This window comes from Neomonachus schauinslandi, chromosome 13 (assembly GCF_002201575.2).
Source record: "Neomonachus schauinslandi chromosome 13, ASM220157v2, whole genome shotgun sequence".
Taxonomy (NCBI): Eukaryota; Metazoa; Chordata; class Mammalia; order Carnivora; family Phocidae; genus Neomonachus; species Neomonachus schauinslandi.
In genome coordinates, this window is record NC_058415.1 from 58,456,428 (window position 1) to 58,475,323 (window position 18,896).

The 18,896-nt window shown below is 36.7% G+C and overlaps 1 protein-coding gene across 2 annotated transcripts in view; it reads right to left on the reverse strand.

The window, feature by feature from the left end:
• RNF38 (ring finger protein 38) overlaps positions 1-18,896 on the reverse strand; it is a 47,772-nt gene that overhangs the window by 12,415 nt on the left and 16,461 nt on the right. For both annotated transcript variants that reach the window (XM_021691194.2, XM_021691195.2), the window contains 5 exons: positions 13,119-13,332; positions 5,319-5,486; positions 3,892-4,062; positions 1,443-1,604; positions 579-685 (listed from right to left, as the gene is read on the reverse strand). In XM_021691194.2, the coding sequence (XP_021546869.1) occupies positions 579-685; positions 1,443-1,604; positions 3,892-4,062; positions 5,319-5,486; positions 13,119-13,332 (822 nt within the window). The remainder of the gene's footprint in view (positions 1-578; positions 686-1,442; positions 1,605-3,891; positions 4,063-5,318; positions 5,487-13,118; positions 13,333-18,896) is intronic.

The following is an 18,896-nucleotide window of genomic DNA, read 5'->3' on the forward strand; positions in this document are numbered from 1 at the left end:
AACAGTATTTCTAAGGCACAGAAATGACTTCTCTGTCCCTCTTTCCTTGGGAAAGCAGCAACATCAAAAGCTGGATATTCGGGGCACCTGGGTGGCTCAGGTCATGATCCCAGGGTTCTGGGATCAAGCCTCACGTCGGGCTCCCTGCTCGGCGGGGAGTCTGCTTCTCCCTCGCTCTTTGCCCCTCCCTGCTGCGTGCATGTGCGCACTCTCTCGCTCTCTCTCAAATAATAAAATATTAAAAAAAAAAAAAAAAGCTGGATATTCAAAGGTGGCTAGTGATCACAGCTGTAAGAGAGGCAAAAATTGTAAACTTTTCTACCTTTTGATTTATTTTTTAACCTTTTGACCTATTTTCTGGCTCACAAATTTCTTCCTCTCCCACTTCTCCCTTGTTCTTGGCTCTTCTCTTTATTTCACCCTTACATAGTTCCCCATCTCCACCCCTTAACATTAAATAAAAACAAATCTCTAACACACCCTAAATCATATGTCACATACAAGATATTCATAAAAGAAAGAGAATGTCAAGGGTATCAAAATTCAGAATTCACTAAAATGAGAAAAACAGAACTTACAATACATATGGTAGTAAGCTGGGATGATAAGGGGGAGGTGGTATTGGCTGCTGGGATCGATATCTACTACGTCCTGTGAGCCTCCGAGGCATAAATGGAGGATAAGGCTGTAGGAGAAAAATGTTAAAACAATTTTAAGATCATTCTACTTTTGTAACTGTTTATTCTGTCGAATGGTCTCTCTTCCTAAAAAACCTACAAAATTCCTATTTAAGTAACATTTGGTATTTATTAAAAGCATAAATACAACAACTAGTTTAAAAAATACACTTAGTTGTATTTTTTAGTGGTTGGGGCACCTGGGTGGCTCAGGCAGCTTGGCATCTGACTCTTGGATCTCGGCTGGGGTCATGATTTCAGGGATCAAGTTCCACATCAGGCTCCGAGCTTAGCGTGGAGTCTACTTGTCCCTCTCCCTCTGCTCGCACCGCCGCCGCCGCCACCCCCGCCCCCGGCTTTCTCTCTAGAAATAAATAAAATTTTTAAAAAAAGAAAATACACTTAGGTGTATTTTTATTTATTTATTTTAAAGATTTTATTTATTTATTTGACAGAGACAGACACAGAGAGAGAGGGAACACAAGCAAGGGGAGAGGGAGAGGGAAAAGCAGACTTCCTGCCGAGCAGGGAGCCCGATGTGGGGCTCGACCCCAGGACCCTGGGACCATGACCTGAGCCAAAGGCAGACACTTAACAACTGAGCCACCCAGGCACACTTAGGTGTATTTTTAAATACAATTTTCCAACCAAATGCTTTCAAGAATACATTTAAAATTCTAAATATGTAGAGTTACATAGAAACAACTCAAAACAAGTAAGTTATCAGAGCAAGTAATAGATTAATAACCATGAATGAAAACTTACTACTCCGAAGGACACCTCCTGATGCAAAGGATCATGGGTTAAGAACTGCAAAGGAGCTGATGGAGGTAATGTTGGGGGATGGGCTGATGGAGGGTAAGTAAAACCTCCTACTGGAAGATGCTCTCCTAAGAGTTCCACTTCGTTTTCTATCCTTTGCAGAGGCTGAGGGAGGAAAAAAGCAAACTAATATATTAATATACTACCAGTGTTTAGACTATGTTTTAGAATAAAAATTAACCCCCCCTCCAAAAACACCTTTAAGGTCATGTATTTCTTGATGTTTACACCAATCTAAATTTATACATGTGAACATACAGACTATAGTAAAATCTTCCTATATCTTTAATTGGATTTCAGTAAGAAAATCTCTGAAACAGGTCATTAAAACATTTCCGCTATCCATTCAAAGATAACATTTTACTATTTGAAATTTCTCTTAAAAAGGAGACTGAAAGTATATGAAGTTAAAATTGCTTTTTAGTCATGATACACTGACCTCATAAAATTTTTTCAGACATTTAATTTTTAGTATATGAAATTGAGCAGGTGTATATTTATAAATCAGAACCAGGGCTAAATGGGATAAGATAGAGCAGGCATGATGCTATATTAGAAAGCTTATGAGCTTCGGCATTAGACAGATTTGCTGTTGTCACTAATCAGCCACGTGACTTTTATATAAATAACTTAATATGAACCTCAGTATTATCTAGAGGACTCACAGGTTCATTGCCTACTTCAAAAGCATACTATGAACACTGAGACAATGTACAAAAGCAAAGCACACAGCATGTTTCTTCTTGACAATAGTTTTACTGAGATATAATTCACATACTATAAAAAAATCACCCTGCAAAAGGATACAATTCAGTAGATTTTAGTAGTTCACACAGGACCTGTGTGAACATCACCACTATTTAATTCCAGAGCCCCCCTCCTCCAACCCGTGCCCATTAGCAGTCCACTACCCCATTTTTCCAGTCCTGCCCAAGCCCTGGACAATCGCCAATCTACCTTCCATTTCTACAAATTTGCCTATTTAGGACATTTCATAAGTATGTGTCATTTGTATCTGGCTTCTATCACTTAGCATAATGTTTTCAAAGCTCATCCATCTTGTAGTTTATGTATCAGTATTTCATTCCTTTTTATAGTTGAAAAATGATTCACTGCATCAGTTGATGGACATCTGAACTCTTTCCGCTTTTTGCTGTTAGGAATAATGCTGCTATGAACATTTATGTACATATTTTTGGGTATCCGTTTCTCTTAGGAACATGTATTCTTCAAAGTTAGTCTGACTTCCTCCTGAAGTTAGACAATATCAACACACTGTTCACTATTCAAACAAAATTTCACTTTAGTTTGGGAGCTTATATATGCTTGAGAGAAATCCCAACTGCTGACACTATGACAACACAAGTGAACCTAAGTTCTGATTTGGCTATGTGACTGGACCTTTTAAAGGATTCCAAACTCAAACATAAGTGATAGCAAAATTTTGTTTTAACCTTGAATTCTCAGGTACTGGAAGCTAAGGAACATCCTGGCATCAATCCTGCCCTGATTCTAATAGAAGATTTTCTTGTAGAAGTAGTTATAACTTTTTGGATTAGCCAAACTTCTGTCCTAATTGGCTTCTATAGTTGTCAGAAGAGTATCCGTGTTAAGTTCATCTCTACCTGAAACCCAGCATGGTGTATAAATCCTTAGTAAAGGATGGTTTGGTTCTGCTAGAATACATGGTCAAGTTCCTTTCACAGGATGGAAATCTTCTCCCTTAACCATTCCATACGTTCTCTTACCTGTTCTTCCTGAATGACAGTTCAGCTGTTTAACTTGGCCTGTCCAAAAAACATCTGGGCCTCCTTCCTGTGCCCTCCCTTCCACTTCTACAGTGTTTATACCTCCTCTAACCCCAATATGACTCTCAGCTAAATTCCAGTCCCAAGACAGAATTAACTATGTTAATAGATGATCTCATCTTTTCATCAGAATATAGTAGAAAAACAGGACTTCAAAAAAACCCAGAAAACAAAGAAAAAAACAACTGAGGCTCAGAAATTTACTTTACTTGCCTAAATGAATGTAATTATTATAGCAAGTATAAACAATTTTATAATACTTTCATTTTCCATGATTTCAGAAATACATAAAAGGAAAAAACAGAACTGAATTTTTCTTCAGACTTACTTCCTGAAAGATTGCAGATATGAAGGAACAAATTTAAATTATACAAAAGAACTAGAAAAATTTAAGCAACCAAGATAATTTTAGGTAAAGATGTTTATATTAATTTGTATGTCTGTGAATTCCCTAATTCTTTTAAGAACCAGAAGAATGCCTAAATTATAGTTTTTAAATGGTAACAAATTACATGTACTAAATTAATCTGTCTCTTAGGTCTACACATTCTCTGAAAATTAAAGACATAAGAGTAGATACCTACCGATCGTGATTGCTGTGTTTGGAAAGGGACAAACTGGCCTGGTGGTGGCAAATGAGGAGGATGATGGGGAGAAAGGTGAGGAGGATGTAAAAGAAATGGGTCACTAGAAATAAGGGGTGGGAACGCAGCATATGGTACTGGTAAGTGCTGAACTGAACATGCTTGAAGCATCTGTAAAAGAAATCGTTATTTGTTGTTTAATGTTTCAATATATAACTAGTAATAATAATTTTTAAAAAAATCTATCACTGAGATTGAAATGTCATTGCCATATCCCGCTCAAAATCATACCAAAGTGTCTTAATGACCTACATTAACAATGAAATAGTAGTGTATTTTTGCATCTATCAGTAAAATACTGGTAACTAGTAATTATTCTGCATTTTATATAGTTCTGACACATCAGTCAAAACACCTAACTTCCTCTTCAGCTTTTTGACACCTATGAAATGGGGTGAAAAGTGCTGCATAGAAGAGGAAGCTCCTTCTACTTGACTGAAGAAGCGGATATTACTGCTTTCCCTTCCAAGAACCTCTCCTTTTCAATCTTACAAAAATTTTATAGATTTTGATATTTATTAAGAGCCCAACTCACTAAGTGCCTTTTATGTTTTGTCTCTCAATATTTTAGTCTGCTAATTCAGCACACTGATTCCATAATCCATTATTGAGAAACCAAGGTTGGGATAAATGAATACATTAAACTACTGTTGGTATTTGTGTGTTCCTTTTAATCTCACATTCAAATAAGGATATTAGGATTATATTTAGTTTCAGCAAAGTGCTTTACTTTGAAGACCTTAGACAAGTCATTTAAATTCTCTGGATTTCAGCGACCTCATTTGTGAAATAAGGAGGTTGGACTGGGGGTTGGTGGATTAAAGGATAAAACGTAAGCTTAAGAGTCAGAAAGAAGTGGGTGTGAATCACTGCTCTCTCATACTAATTATCTCTGTGACATTAAGCAAGTCATTTTCAATTTCATCATCTAGAAAATGGGGATACCACTTTCACCACAGGCTTCCTACAGTAAGAAATAAGTAAGACCAAGCACTCAAAGTGCCTGCTAAAATCCAGTAAGTGCTTAGACTATTATTGTTGATCACTAAAGCCTGTGAGACTAACTTACTAACTAGTTCAATATCCTATGTTAGTACCTTAAACCCAGCCTTTATCAAGGTTTAATTATAAACAGTGTTGATACATGCTTTGTCTTCAGGATATTCAAATATGTATAATTTAATTTGAAAATATACCAAGTTTTAAAGTTAATTTTATTAAACTCTTACAAGTATGCTTTGAGATTGCTGTTGCAATAAAATGGCCTTTTTTCACTTGAAAATGAAAAGTGTTTTTACAAAGAGCACTCTTCAATTCTGTTTGCTTACAGAACACACTCAGCCCTTCTAAGGGGACTGCAGACTTACTGGAGGAGGCACACTACAGACAGGGAGGTGCTGTCCACTGAAAACCACAGAGCATCCTGGGACCTGTTGTGTACTGCAAGCAGGGATGTGCTGGCCTGTGCAGAGTGGGATCCCATGTGGTGCCACTGTTGTTACTGTGTAAGAAACAGGGACAGTGCCCTGATGGAGCTATTAGGAAAGAAAAACAGAACCTTAGAACTTCAGCTGTTTGAATAAAAAATCAACTATCAGAAATTAAAATCTGGGCCATTATTGATTCCCCGCTCATCTGCACAGAGTTTCACAATGTACTTCTCCAATAGTTTCAACCAGAATATTCTTTGTCATTGTATAGGACATCTGTTTCAAGAAAAGTGTATGAAACCCACAGAACTGAGACTCAACTTGACCCTCAAAAAGACTTGAAAAGTCCAGAATAATAAACTGCTGTATTAACTCTTCTAGTCTGCTTTATAGAGAAAACTTTTCTGAAGAAACTTGGAAACATGAAAGCTGTATCTTCTAATACCTAGCCACATCCAACAGGAAATTTTTTTTTTAATTTAAATCCAACCAGTAAAACAATGTAAAGTAGAATAAAGAAAGTTAAATAATTTCCTTCTCTCTTGGCCAGTCTGATTCCTATCCTACCTGAGGCAAACAATGTTAATAACATATGATTCTTCAACATCTTTCTCCATGAGCATATGAATATATACAGATTACCCACAAATTGTCATGTTTTTTTTTTTTCCCTTAACATAAGTGATACTACCTTGCAAATTACTTTCTTCAATTAGTATTGTAGATATCTCTTCAAGGGTGTTAAAGTCAATTCATTCTTTTTGATACTAGCCAAATATTTCAAGTACACTCAACATAGTCCTATCGCTAATATACTAATGGGATATTCAAATTGTTTTCACTCCTTCACTAATGCAAACACAACTGTAAAAAAAATATCATTGAATATATATCCTTACATACTAGTAGTTTCATTTATTTAAGAGGGATTCAGGGTAGAAGGGTGAATTTTACATTTTCGCAAAAGGCTGAGTAAGCCACAATCCTAACAGTAACAATAGGGCCCATTTCCCAGCACCTCCAATCAAAGTAGATGTACTTGTAAAATTTATGCTCCTAATGAATGAAAAAAAATATGCTCCTGAATTTTCTAATACTTTTATTTTTTATATTTAATTTATACTCCAACTAAAATCTATTTTTGCTTAGAGTGTGAAGTAGTGTTCTAATTTTTTCTTGCAATACTTGTTCCATTAAGACATCCTTTTCCCCTCTAAACGGAAATAGCACCTTTTCCCACTCAATAACTTCCTACTTATACTTTGTGCCAAATTCGTGCTGTTTTAGTTATCTTTTTTTAAGATTTTATTTATTTATTTGAGAGAGAGAGACACAGCAAGAGAGAGAACACAAGCCGGGGGGGGGGAGAGGGAGAAGCAGGCTTCCTGCTGAGCAGGAGGCTCGATCCGGGGACCCTGGGATCATGACCTGAGCCGAAGGCAGACGCTTAATGACTCAGCCACCTGGGCTCCTCACTGCTTTAGTTATCTTACTAGAAATTAGGATATAGGAAGACAAATTCTTCTTATTGCCATACTTTTTCATTTTATTTCTTGGCCATTTTCACATGCTTATTCTTACGTAAATAAACTCAAATTTTATCCCCTTTCAAAACCCACTGGTGTCTTGATTTTTATTAATCTAACTATATTAAAGGTTACGTTACTTTACAAAGGACACGTAATTTTATATTAAGGTTTTTCATTGGAATATTATGCCACATGTTCAATACTAGAGTACTGTCCTTCAAGAAATTACTTTTCTTCATAAAGATCTTGTATTACTCTTATATAATTTATTCCTCAAAGTTCTTTAGTAAGTTTGTAGGTTCTATTATATTGTCAATAGGTTATTTTTCTCCATATCAAATTGGTTAGTGCTAGTTTTATTTACGTATCTTGAATCTAACAATCTTACCCAACTTCATTCTATATTTTTAAAACATTTTTCCTATGTACGTGTACAACTCTATCTGCTAAGATTCAACACATTTACTTTGTCTTTTTGCTTTAGTGATAAAGAACCTTCAAAAATGATGTTCACAGGCACTCATAATCTGATTTTCATGGAAATGTTTACTGAATTTCTTTTTCTGTTCCCGTTCAGTCTTTTCCCTGAAATAATACTGCTAATACTTTTTTCCAGGGAGTGGCTTGCTTTTTTCACTTTTAAAATACTCTCTCTGGATGAGCAGAAATTTTTTATTTTAATGAAATCTACTATGCTGGTGTTCCAATAAGTGGCTATTTATATATCCTGTTTAAGAAATCTTTGCCAACCTTATGAAAACAGTATCTTTTACCTTTCACATTTAGATCTAGAACCCAACTTTATTTTGTGTATGATATCAAGTAGGAGTCAGGGTTCCAGCTTATGTGCATGGATATCCAACTGTCACCATACCATTACTAAAAGACCTTCCTTTCCCTCCTTGAATTCCTTAAAGCACCTTTGCGAAAAATTAAGTGACAAACATATGTTTAAGTCTATTTCTGACAATGAACACAATTCTTTAAGTTTAATTTATCAACAGTTCTCTGTATGGTTAGTGCTTTTCCCATGTCTTACTTAAGAAAGCCTTCCCTAGTCTAAGGTCATGAAGCTATTGCTACGTTACTTTCTTAAAAGCTTATAGTTTTGCCATTAACATTTACATCTTTAATATATCTGGAACTGATTTTTGTGAATGGTATGAGATAAAGGATCCAGTTTCATGTTTCCAATTGTCCCAGCATCATTTATTAAAAATTCTGTCTTCTTCCAACTCATTTGAAGCCATTTATCATTAAAGTATTCATAAATATGTGGGTTTATCTCTGGGCTTTATGTTCTATTTCATTAGCCCATTTAATTATTCTGGCATTAGAATCACCTGCATTAGAACAGGTTGCTGGGTCCCACACCCAGAGTTTCTGATTCAGTAAGTCTAGTGTATAGTCTGAGAACCTGCATTTCTAACAAATGTATAGGTGATGCTGCTGCTGCTGGCCAGATGATCTAGGACATACTCTGAGAACCACTTGGTCTTACTGACTAGACCACAGTGCCAGTCAGCCAACTATTTCTTAAAGAGCCAGAAAGTATTTTAGGCTTGTGGGCATCTTGATCTCTGCATAAGGCATCCATAGATGATAAATAAACAAACATAGTTGCATTCCAAAAAACTACAAAAACAGCCAGCAGTAGCCTGCTTTCCCCCACTCTAAGATAATTCCAGGTCCTTTATAAAATGCCATAGAAATGACAGAATCAGCTTTTCAAATTACACCAAAAACTTCCTGGAAATTTACTTGAGATTATGCTATTTCTACATATTCCGAATGTCAGTTTTGACAACGGGCAGTTTTTACAAAAAGGCTTATAAGCCAAACCTTCAGTATTTAGACAGGTTTTCTTTAAACTGCCGTAACAAAGTTTTATAATCTTCTACATAGAAATCTTGAACTTCTTGGGCGCCTGGGTGGCTCAGTTGTTAAGTGTCTGCCTTTGGCTCAGGTCATGATCCCAGAGTCCTGGGATCAAGCCCCACATCAGGCTCCCTGCTCAGCAGGGAGTCTGCTTCTCCCTCTCCCATTCCACCTGTTCCTGTTCCCTCTCTTGCTGTCTGTCAAATAAATAAATCTTAAAAAAAAAGAAATCCTGAATTTCTTTTATTAAGATTGCTTCATAACTTCCTTATATTATTTTGATTTTTTCAATGATACGTTTTTATTTGAATATTACAGAGAATTTCAAACATGCTCAACATTAGTATAATGAGCCCCCATATGCATCACGTAGCCTCCAAAACCATTAAACCACAGCCAATTCATTTCCATCAACTTCTCCCTTTCCTGTATTTTGTTGAAGCAAATCCCAGGAACTCATCCTTTAATTTTTTTTTTTTTTTAAAGATTTTTATTTATTTATTTGACAGAGAGAGACACAGTGAAAGAGGGAACACAAGCAGGGGGAGAGGGAGAGGGAGAAGCAGACTCCCCGCTGAACAGGGAGCCCGATGCGGGGCTCGATCCCAGGACCCTGGGATCATGACCTGAGCCAAAGGCAGACGCTTAACGACTGAGCCACCCAGGCGCCCCCCAATCCTTTAATATTTTAGTACGTATTTCTGGAAGACACAAACACTTAACCACAATAGCATTATCAATCTCCCTTAAGAAAAAGATCTTTAAAAATAATATTCTGTTCAAAATTCCAATTGCATCATCAGTATCAAATTTTCATTCAGAATCCAAAAATAGTTTACATACTGCAATTAATTGGAAGATCTCTAAGTTTCAACTGCCACTTCCATCTCCCCTCCTCACCCTCATCACCACAGCTTATCGGTTGAAAAAATCTGGGTTGTTTAGTGTAAATATATCTTTAAAAAAACTGTTTATTATGTTCGATTCTGGTATAGAAAAATACAACTGATTGTTGATAGGTTTTTGTAACTGATCAATCTGTTTAATTCTTAATTCTAATAGCTTACCTAAGATGCTTTGGGCTTTTCTATGCATATGATCATTTCATCTGCAAATACTGATGGTGTTATTTGTGCTTGTATTCTTAAACTCTTTTCCTTGCCTTCTGTCCTGGCTTATCCTCCATAACAATACTGGCAACAATTCATTTCCATTTCTATGGATTTATCTAATTCTAGACATTTCCTATAAATGTGGCCTTCTGTGACTGGCTTTCTTTACTTAGCATGTTTTCAAGGTTAATCCATGTAGTATAGCATGAATTAATACTTCGCTGCTACACTTTTTAGTGAATTATTTCACTGTATGGATATACCATATTGTATCTATTCATCAAGTGATCAATGTAAGTTACAGATGTCTACACATTTAATCTGCATTTGGGCACCATAACAAATTCTTTTAAACTAGAGTTTCTTTCTTTTTTTTTTTTTTAAAGATTTTATTTATTTATTTGAGAGAGAGAGAGAGAGCACAAGTAGGCAGAGAGGCAGGCAGAGGGAGAGGGAGAAGCAGACTCTCCACCGAGCAGGGAGCCCGACGTGGGGCTCGATCCCAGGACCCTGGGATCATGACTTGAGCCGAAGGCAGCCGCTTAACCGACTGAGCCACCCAGGTGCCCCTTAAACTAGAGTTTCTTGTGTTTTCTTCTACAATTATACAGTGAGGAGAAAAATATAATTATTCCTTTCAGTGTTTTATACCTATAACTACATTATCTTATTCCATTTGGTAGAACTTCTAATATAACATTAAATAAAAGTGGACAGAGCAAACATCTCTAGTTGCTGATTCATCTCTGGCCAATTAGGATACTTGCCGTTAATTTTACTTATTATATTTAAGTAATTTCCATTTTGTTCTACCTTATTAGAGTTTTTATTAAATTTTAACTGACTTCAACATCTTCTGATAAAATGATCATTTTCTATTATTTGTTGATGTAATATGAATATTTTCATATTAAGCTATCCTCTTATTTGGAATAAACCTTATTTATTCATAGGTTATTATTCTTTTTGATATGCTGCTAGATTGTATTTCTAAACATCTACTTAGAAAATCTTCCTTTGTATTTGAAAGACTTCTTCTATTGTTCTTTGGGGATTACTACTTCACTTTTATTTACTTTTGATATTAAAATTACATGAGCTTCATAAAATAATTAGAAAATTGGTCTTAAGAAAAGCCTGAAATCATTTGTATATTATTACATGAGAGTTTCTTATAGGTTGGAAAAATCATCTGTGAAGCCATCTAATCACTGTGCCTCTTCAATGGTAAATCTCTAAGTAGCTTTTACACTTATGTGGTAATTCAAATTTTTCTATTATTATTGGGTCAATTTTTGGAACTTCACATTTTCTTCCTGTCCCCCCAGAGTTATACACAGAATTTCATTATAATAGCTAATAACAAAATAATAGAGTGCTTACCACTTGTACTAGTTTAAGTGCTCAAAATAGATTAACTCTTAATTCTCCCAACGTCCCTTATGAAACAGGTGTTTTCATTTTACAATTGAAGAAAATTCTTTGAATGTTTCCTATGTGTATGGATATACGTCTTTTTTTTAATCAGTCCTACTTCCTTTATATATTTTTTCTTTACACCTTAACCAAGCTCACAGGGTGCTGGTTAGTCTTATCAATTTTTCAAAGCAACAGAATTGGGTTTTGTGCTACTTAAAAAAAAAAAAGATTTCTGTATTGTTAATTCTAATTGTGTTTCCTGGTAATTTATTCTTCTCAATTCCTTTTGGTTTACTCTGTAATTTTTTCCCCTAATTACTCAGGCAATTAGTTCATTTATTTTCAATTTTTAAAATAAATAGTGATGGTTTATAAAATTTTCTCAGAAAACAGCTTTAGGCATATCTCACCGACTTTGAGGATTTTTCCTTTAATTTTCCTTAATTATAATCTTGCCTCAAATATTTCAGTGTCATTTTTATTTTTAGTTTTTAAAGATTTTATTTATTTATTTGACAGAAAGAGACACAGCGAGAGAGGGAAGACAAGCAGGGGGAGTGGGAGAGGGAGAAGCAGGCTTCCCTCTGAGCAGGGAGCCCAATGTGGGGCTCGATCCCAGGACCCTGGGATCATGACCTGAGCCAAAGGCAGATGCCCAATGATTAAGCCACCCAGGCACCCCTCGGTGTCATTTTTAAAATCATTTTTAAACTTATGATTTATAGTTTTATCAGATTATGCCCACAAAGAATGTGGTCTAGAAAAATTTTTCTTTTTAGAACTTCTTACTGTGTGATCAATTTTTTAAAGTGTTTGATTAACGGTCGCCTGGGTGGCTCAGTTGGTTAAGCGACTCCCTTCGGCTCAGGTCATGATCCTGGAGTCCCTGGATCGAGTCCCGCATCGGGCTCCCTGCTCGGCAGGGAGTCTGCTTCTCCCTCTGACCCTCCCCCCTCTCATGTGCTCTCTCTCTCATTCTCTCTCTCAAATAAATAAATAAATAAATCTTAAAAAAAAAAAAAAATGAAGTGTTTGATTAACATAGGGTAGAACACATCTGACAGAAGATGGTGCCTGGGGGAGATCATATTTTCTTTCAATTGTCAATATACAGTGTTTTCATTGTTTCTTATCATCTAGTGCAGTTGAAAAAATGAATGGTAGTTGAGTTTCTCTCCTTTGTTAATTTCTCCTGTCTACAAACTTTAAAGACTTTTCCTTATTTTTAAGATTCAGCAACTTTATTAGATATATCTAGATTTGCGGCTTTTTTGACTTCAGAAACTCCATAGAAATCCAAATAATTTTGGTCTTTACTCTCAGGCTCTGGAGACTGACAAGCCCTCTTCTTCTTGACTAGTCCCTCAGTTCCTAGCAAGAACAAAGGGAAATGAAGCCTTCTACCTGTCATCCCTTTGGAGACCCATGGAAACCTATCAGCAAAGCACCCAATTGTCTTGCCTACTGAATTATCCAGAAGAAACTGGGAGAGGAAAATAGAAATGTGTATTCAAACCAGCTGTCTGGTACCTCCTATTAATCTTGTTATCAGTGATTTCCAACCAATACATGGAACCATTCTGAGCTTATAACCTTGCTCCTAATTTTTTAAAGTTCAACTTTCTTCTAAGCTGCGTAGAATTTAAGAAGAATGAACTTATCTAAAACAGCTTCAGTTTAGGGAAAATTGTTTCCTTTTAGGTAAAATTAAAAGAAATTTACAACAAAAAAACAAACAACCTCAATCAACTGCCACAATTTTTAGCACTGTATATTTTCTGGACATTCTGTTACTATACCTGATCATGTATGTCAACCATTACTGCATTTTGCTGGGGTGGATGAGCAGCAGGGTGTAACAGACGGGGAGATACATTCGGAGGGTGGAAGGCTCGAGGTTCCTCTATTGCTTGCTGCTGTGCGTAAGGGAGATGGTGATAGTTTTCATCTTGACTAATGGAATTATGTCGAGACAGACGATCCCTTCTTCCTCTCTGGCGCCTGACAGGAGGACTGTAATAGAGCAAATGTCAAAAAAATCATTATAATATTTACTGTTGTGATCCATAAGGATTCTGTATTGTCTCTCTTTGTAATACATCAGTTTATGCTAAGGCAAAACCTTGAGTATTAAATAACTGCTGTGGTTCCCATCAGCTCCAAAAACATAATTTTAAACATGTTTTAAAAAAAAAATGGTATTCAGCTCTGCCAATATTAGAAATCAATAGCCCACTACTGGTCTTTTTGTTTAATTGTATGTAACCGCCCGTTGGAAAGGCAAAAGTAGTCAAATACCAGCAATTTCACATGGCTTAACCCATTATTTTGCTCCTTTTATCCTATAAACATATAAATTTTAATGTGCATATATCTTGCCAATATTCCACATACGCCTAATGGGCACTTCATGTTTTGTCTATCTAGCTAAGATACACAGAAAGACATAGTTCTTCACACTGGTAGTTGCCAGAGGGGAGCTGGGGTAGGGGAGCAAAATGACTGAAGGGGGAGAGGTACAGGCTTCCAGTTACGGAATGAGTAAGTCACAGGGATGAAAGGTACAGCATAAGGAATACAGTAAATGGCATTGTAATAGCACTGTATGGTGATAGATGGTAGCTACACTTGTGATGAGCATAGCAGAACATACAGACCTGTCAAATCCTTACGTTGTTACACCTAAAACAGTGTCAACTATACTTCAATTAAAAAAAAAAAAAAATCGAGAAGGTGAAAAAAAGAGTTCCTCCATAATTAAAATGAGAATTTTTCAAAAAGCAAGTAGAAAATACATAAAATAACTAAGAACATTTGTTGACAACTGCAAATATAATAGTAACTCAGTAAATGCTGGAAATGGAAATGACTGAGATAGTGTCAGCATAAATATTCCTGTAACAAGAATTTTTAAAGACTGGTTATGAAGGAAACCACTTTTACTCCCCCCTACACCAGTTATAGTCATCTACATAGTTTAACACAAATTTTGTCAAGCTGTTATTGTGAGATTTCCATTTTTCTACTTCTCTACAATTCCACAATTTATCTCCAATGCTTTTTACAATGGCTCAGCATCAATGCAATTCAAAAAAGCAGCCTCATTAAAATGTACTCTACAGGGGCGCCTGGGTGGCTCAGAAGTTAAGCGTCTGCCTTCGGCTCAGGTCATGATCCCAGAGTCCTGGGATCAAGTCCCACATCAGGCTCCCTGCTTGGCAGGAAGCCTGCTTCTCCCTCTCCCACTCCCCCTGCTTGTGTTCCTGCTCTCGCTATCTCTGTCAAATAAATAAATAAAATCTTTTAAAAAAATGTACTCTACAGGGGCACCTGGGTGGCTCAGTCGGTTAAGTGGCTGCCTTTGGCTCAGGTCATGATCCCAGAGTCCTGGGATTGAGCCCGGCATCAGGTCCCTGCTGGATGGGCAGGCTGCTTCTCCCTCTCCACTGCTTGTGCCCACTCACGCTCTCTAATAAATGAAATCTTTAAAATAAACAAACAAAATGTACTCTACATTGGGCAAAAGAGGCCAAACAGCCCCCTTCCAGACAAAGCTATACATACAGCCCCTTCGGCAATCTTTAATGAGATCAGGTCACCTCTCTACCCCTAAATCTGCTGCTTCTCACTCCCAATTGCCCAATCTTAAAGAGAACAAGGACATTCCTTGTCGACATTAACTCTTAGATAGTGCTCTTGATACCACTCCCCAGGTTCTTGTTCCATTAACTGCCTCCACTAACTTTATTTTAATATGTCTCCTTTTGCAAAGTTTACATATCTTTGCTTCAAAATCTACATACTGTATTTCATTGAATATAAGATGCCATCCACCCTAGAACTCACTTTTTAAATGTTTTGAGGTAATTTTGGTATAGTTTTTTGTATACCCTTTGCCCAGCTTTCCTTCATACTATCTTCCATAAGCATAAAAAAATTACTAAAATTAATAAACCCTGGTATTGTACTACTAATTAAACAACGGGGCATATTTCAGATTTCACTAGTTTTTCCACCTTTGTCCCCTCACTGTTGAGAATCCAATACAGGATCCCATTATTGCATATAGTTGTCATATCTCCCTTTTATTTATTTTTTTGGGGGGTGGGGAGGAGCAGAGGGAGAGGGAGAGAGAGAATCTTAAGCAGGCTCCATGCCTGGCACAGAGTCCAACATGGGGCTCCATCTCACGACGCTGAGGTTCATGACTTGAGCCCGAAACCAAGAGTCAGACGCTTAACCGACTGAGCCACCCAGGCGCCGCTGTTATCTATACAAATATTTTAAAGGACTGTTTTATGAGGCGCCTAGCTAGTTTAGCCAGTGGAGCGTGTGACTCTGGATCTCAGGTTTGTGTGTTGGAGTTGGCTGTAGAGGTTACTTAAAATTAAATCTTAAAATAAATATATAAGATAAAGGACTGTTTTATATAAAAAATAAAAAAAGATGCCAATTAAACTATGATACACCATCAATTCTAAGTCCTTAATAGATGTTAAGATGTGGGAAAATATGTACCTTAAAATCAAAATAGAGTACATGTGCTCAGATCATTCATCTCCTGAAAATCTACTCAACCTATACATAAACTTTAAGGGCCCCTTTATTATTGTTTTATTCTGTTGTTGCCACTTGTTCTTATTTTCCTACTCAAAAATTTCAGCAGCACTCCCAACGAAACACAAATTAAGATCCAAGTCCTCATGCTGACATTCAAGTCTCTCTATTATTTGGTCCCTTTATCTTTACTATATGGCCTCTCATTAAATGTTATTTGTGACCTTTAGAAAGCAGAATAATTGAAAAATCTAGAAATAAGAAATAATGATAATAATAAAATATGGACAAATAGTTCTTTCAGTTGACTTTATCATATTTTGTCATTTTATTTTTGGTGTATCATTTGCCATATAGCTGTTCTGTCCTCTTACCTGCCTAATGTTGGATTGAGTTTTCTATACGTGTTACCTATTTTTGTGTAGAAGCTATATATTCCTTATTTCTATTCTCCTAGTGATTACCCTTAATTTTTAAATATATACCTACACTTTCCTAAAAACACCCAGATTTACTCAGCTTCCTGGCAGGTAGAAATTAAGCTATTATACTCTTCTCGCCACTCTGTCCCCATCTCATGTGCAGATTGTTTCCGTATTTCTTTCTTTTTTTTTTTTAGATTTATTTATTTATTTATTTGAGAGAGAGAGAATGAGAGAGCACATGAGAGGGGGGAGGGTCAGAGGGAGAAGCAGGCTCCCCGGTGAGCAGGGAGCCCGATGCGGGACTCGATCCCGGGACTCCAGGATCATGACCTGAGCCGAAGGCAGTCGCTTAACCAACTGAGCCACCCAGGCACCCTTCTTTCTCTTTTTTAAACAACAGACCTTTACTCAGACTTAACAGTATGTCTTTTTCATTTCCTTTGCTAACCAATGGTCTTGAATCCTAGTTCTTGCATTCATTTTTCTGCTTCCTGGAGAGAGTACAATTCCTAACAATTCTTTCAGGGAGGATTTCTTGCTGGTCAATTCTGTCTCTTAATATTTGAAATGTATTTATATTTTGGCTTTACACTTAAGTGATCAATCAGCTGGCAGAACTCAAAGTTTGTCTTGGAACATTTGTGAATTTTTATTATCCTTGGTGTATGTTCTGTAAGTTCACCAAAGTCTTGTTCAACACTCAGTCTTGCTTAAATTCTGAGAAATGGTTTTGCATTATTTCTTTTAAAAGGTCCGTTCGGGGTGCCTGCGTGGCTCAGTTGATTAAGCGACTGCCTTCAGCTCGGGTCACGATCCCAGTGTCCTGGGATCAAGTCCCACATGGGGCCTCCCCTGCTCTGCAGGGAGCCTGCCTCTCCCTCTCCCTCTGCCTGCCACTCCCCCTGCTGTGCTCTCTGTCAAATAAATAGAATCTTTTTTTTTTTTTTAAAGGTCCCCTCCATTGTCTCCATCTGAAAATATTATTAGACATACTTAGAACTGATGGCTCTGTCTCTATATTTAAACTTTTTTATCCATACTTTTCATTTTGCCTTTTACACTACATCTGGAAAAATTTCTCCACTTGATCTTCCAGAAACTAGGACACCTTTTCTGCACATTTCCTGAGTTCTAAATTTTTCCTTAGTAAGGTTTCTAGGTGACTTTTATGAATATCCTCTTGCATGTCTCTCATGTTACACTTACTCAAAAATTCTGTCTGTTCTATTAACTGTTCCTTTCTTTGTTTTATTGAGTTTAGTGTCCTTCTTTCACTTTGTGTGCTCATCTTTGTATCTTAAATTATGGTAGACTGCTGCTGAATATTGTATCTGCTTGCACAGCCTGCTTCTGGGAGGCAATCGGGCAGCTAAGCTTAAAGCTAGCCTACAATAAAGTACTAAATGGAGAATGGGGTAAGGAGTAACACACACTGCTGGGCAGAATAAGCCTTTAAGTTTTCTAGGTAAGTGCTTCCTCCTATCCTCCCGCCTCTGTGTTTCCACGAGCTTAGAGCATGATGCTTCTCTTCAATTTAACAACCCACAGCTAGTTACTACTACTATCTGGAAATAGACACTTCTGACATTCCCTTTCTGATCCAGAGCCTCTCCTATGATCCAGCCATTGTACTCCTAGGCCTATACACTAGTGAAATGTTTCCACATGTACACCAGAAATGTGTACATAAAAGGTTCCTAATAACACTCTTTGTAATAGTAAGAAACTGAGCATAACCATTACTCAATAGATGGATAAATAATGGTATATCAATATAATGTAAGATTATACCAAGTAAAAATAAATGAACTACTGCTATCCACGTTAAAAATACAATGTTTGATAAACAAAATCAAAGGAGAATATATTTAAATGAAAGTAAAACTGGCAAAACCTAAAATTACATTGTTTTAGAATACATTCCTAGGTATTAAAAAGTATTAACAAGGGACTGATGTCAAATCACAGAACAGGGTTTATCCTCTAGGAAGAATGAACAGGGGCTTTTGAAGTACTGACAATGTTCTATTTTAACCTGGGTGTTGATACACTTTTGTGTTATCCTTTTAAGTGTATGCTTGTTTTACATGTTCTTCTGAATGTATGACACATTTCACCATAATACAATAGAAAAGATTACAGCAGGTGCTTAGACTGTAACCTTGAAACAAACAACCATATTGTCTCATGCTATTATATTTAACAGCTATAAAATATTTTACCTGGGTTGACATACATTATTTTAACTTAAACATTCCCATAAAATTGGGGGAAAATGCACCAAGTAATGTAAAAGTCTTAGTGTCTCAAAAGAATATAACTCAGAAACAGGTTTATTTTGTCTCATTTGGAACAAAGAATGGTGGTTTCTTAAATTTTTTTAAGATTTTATTTGTCAGAGAGACAGAGAGAGAGAGCACGCGCGCAGCAAGCAGAGGGAGAAGCAGGCTCCCCGCTGAGCACGGAGCCCAATGCAGGACTTGATCCCAGGGCGCTGGGATCATGACCTGAGCCAAAGGCAGACACTTAACCAAGGTGTCCCAAGAATGGTGGTTTTAAGATCCTTCAGTATTGGGACGCCTGGGTGGCTCAGTC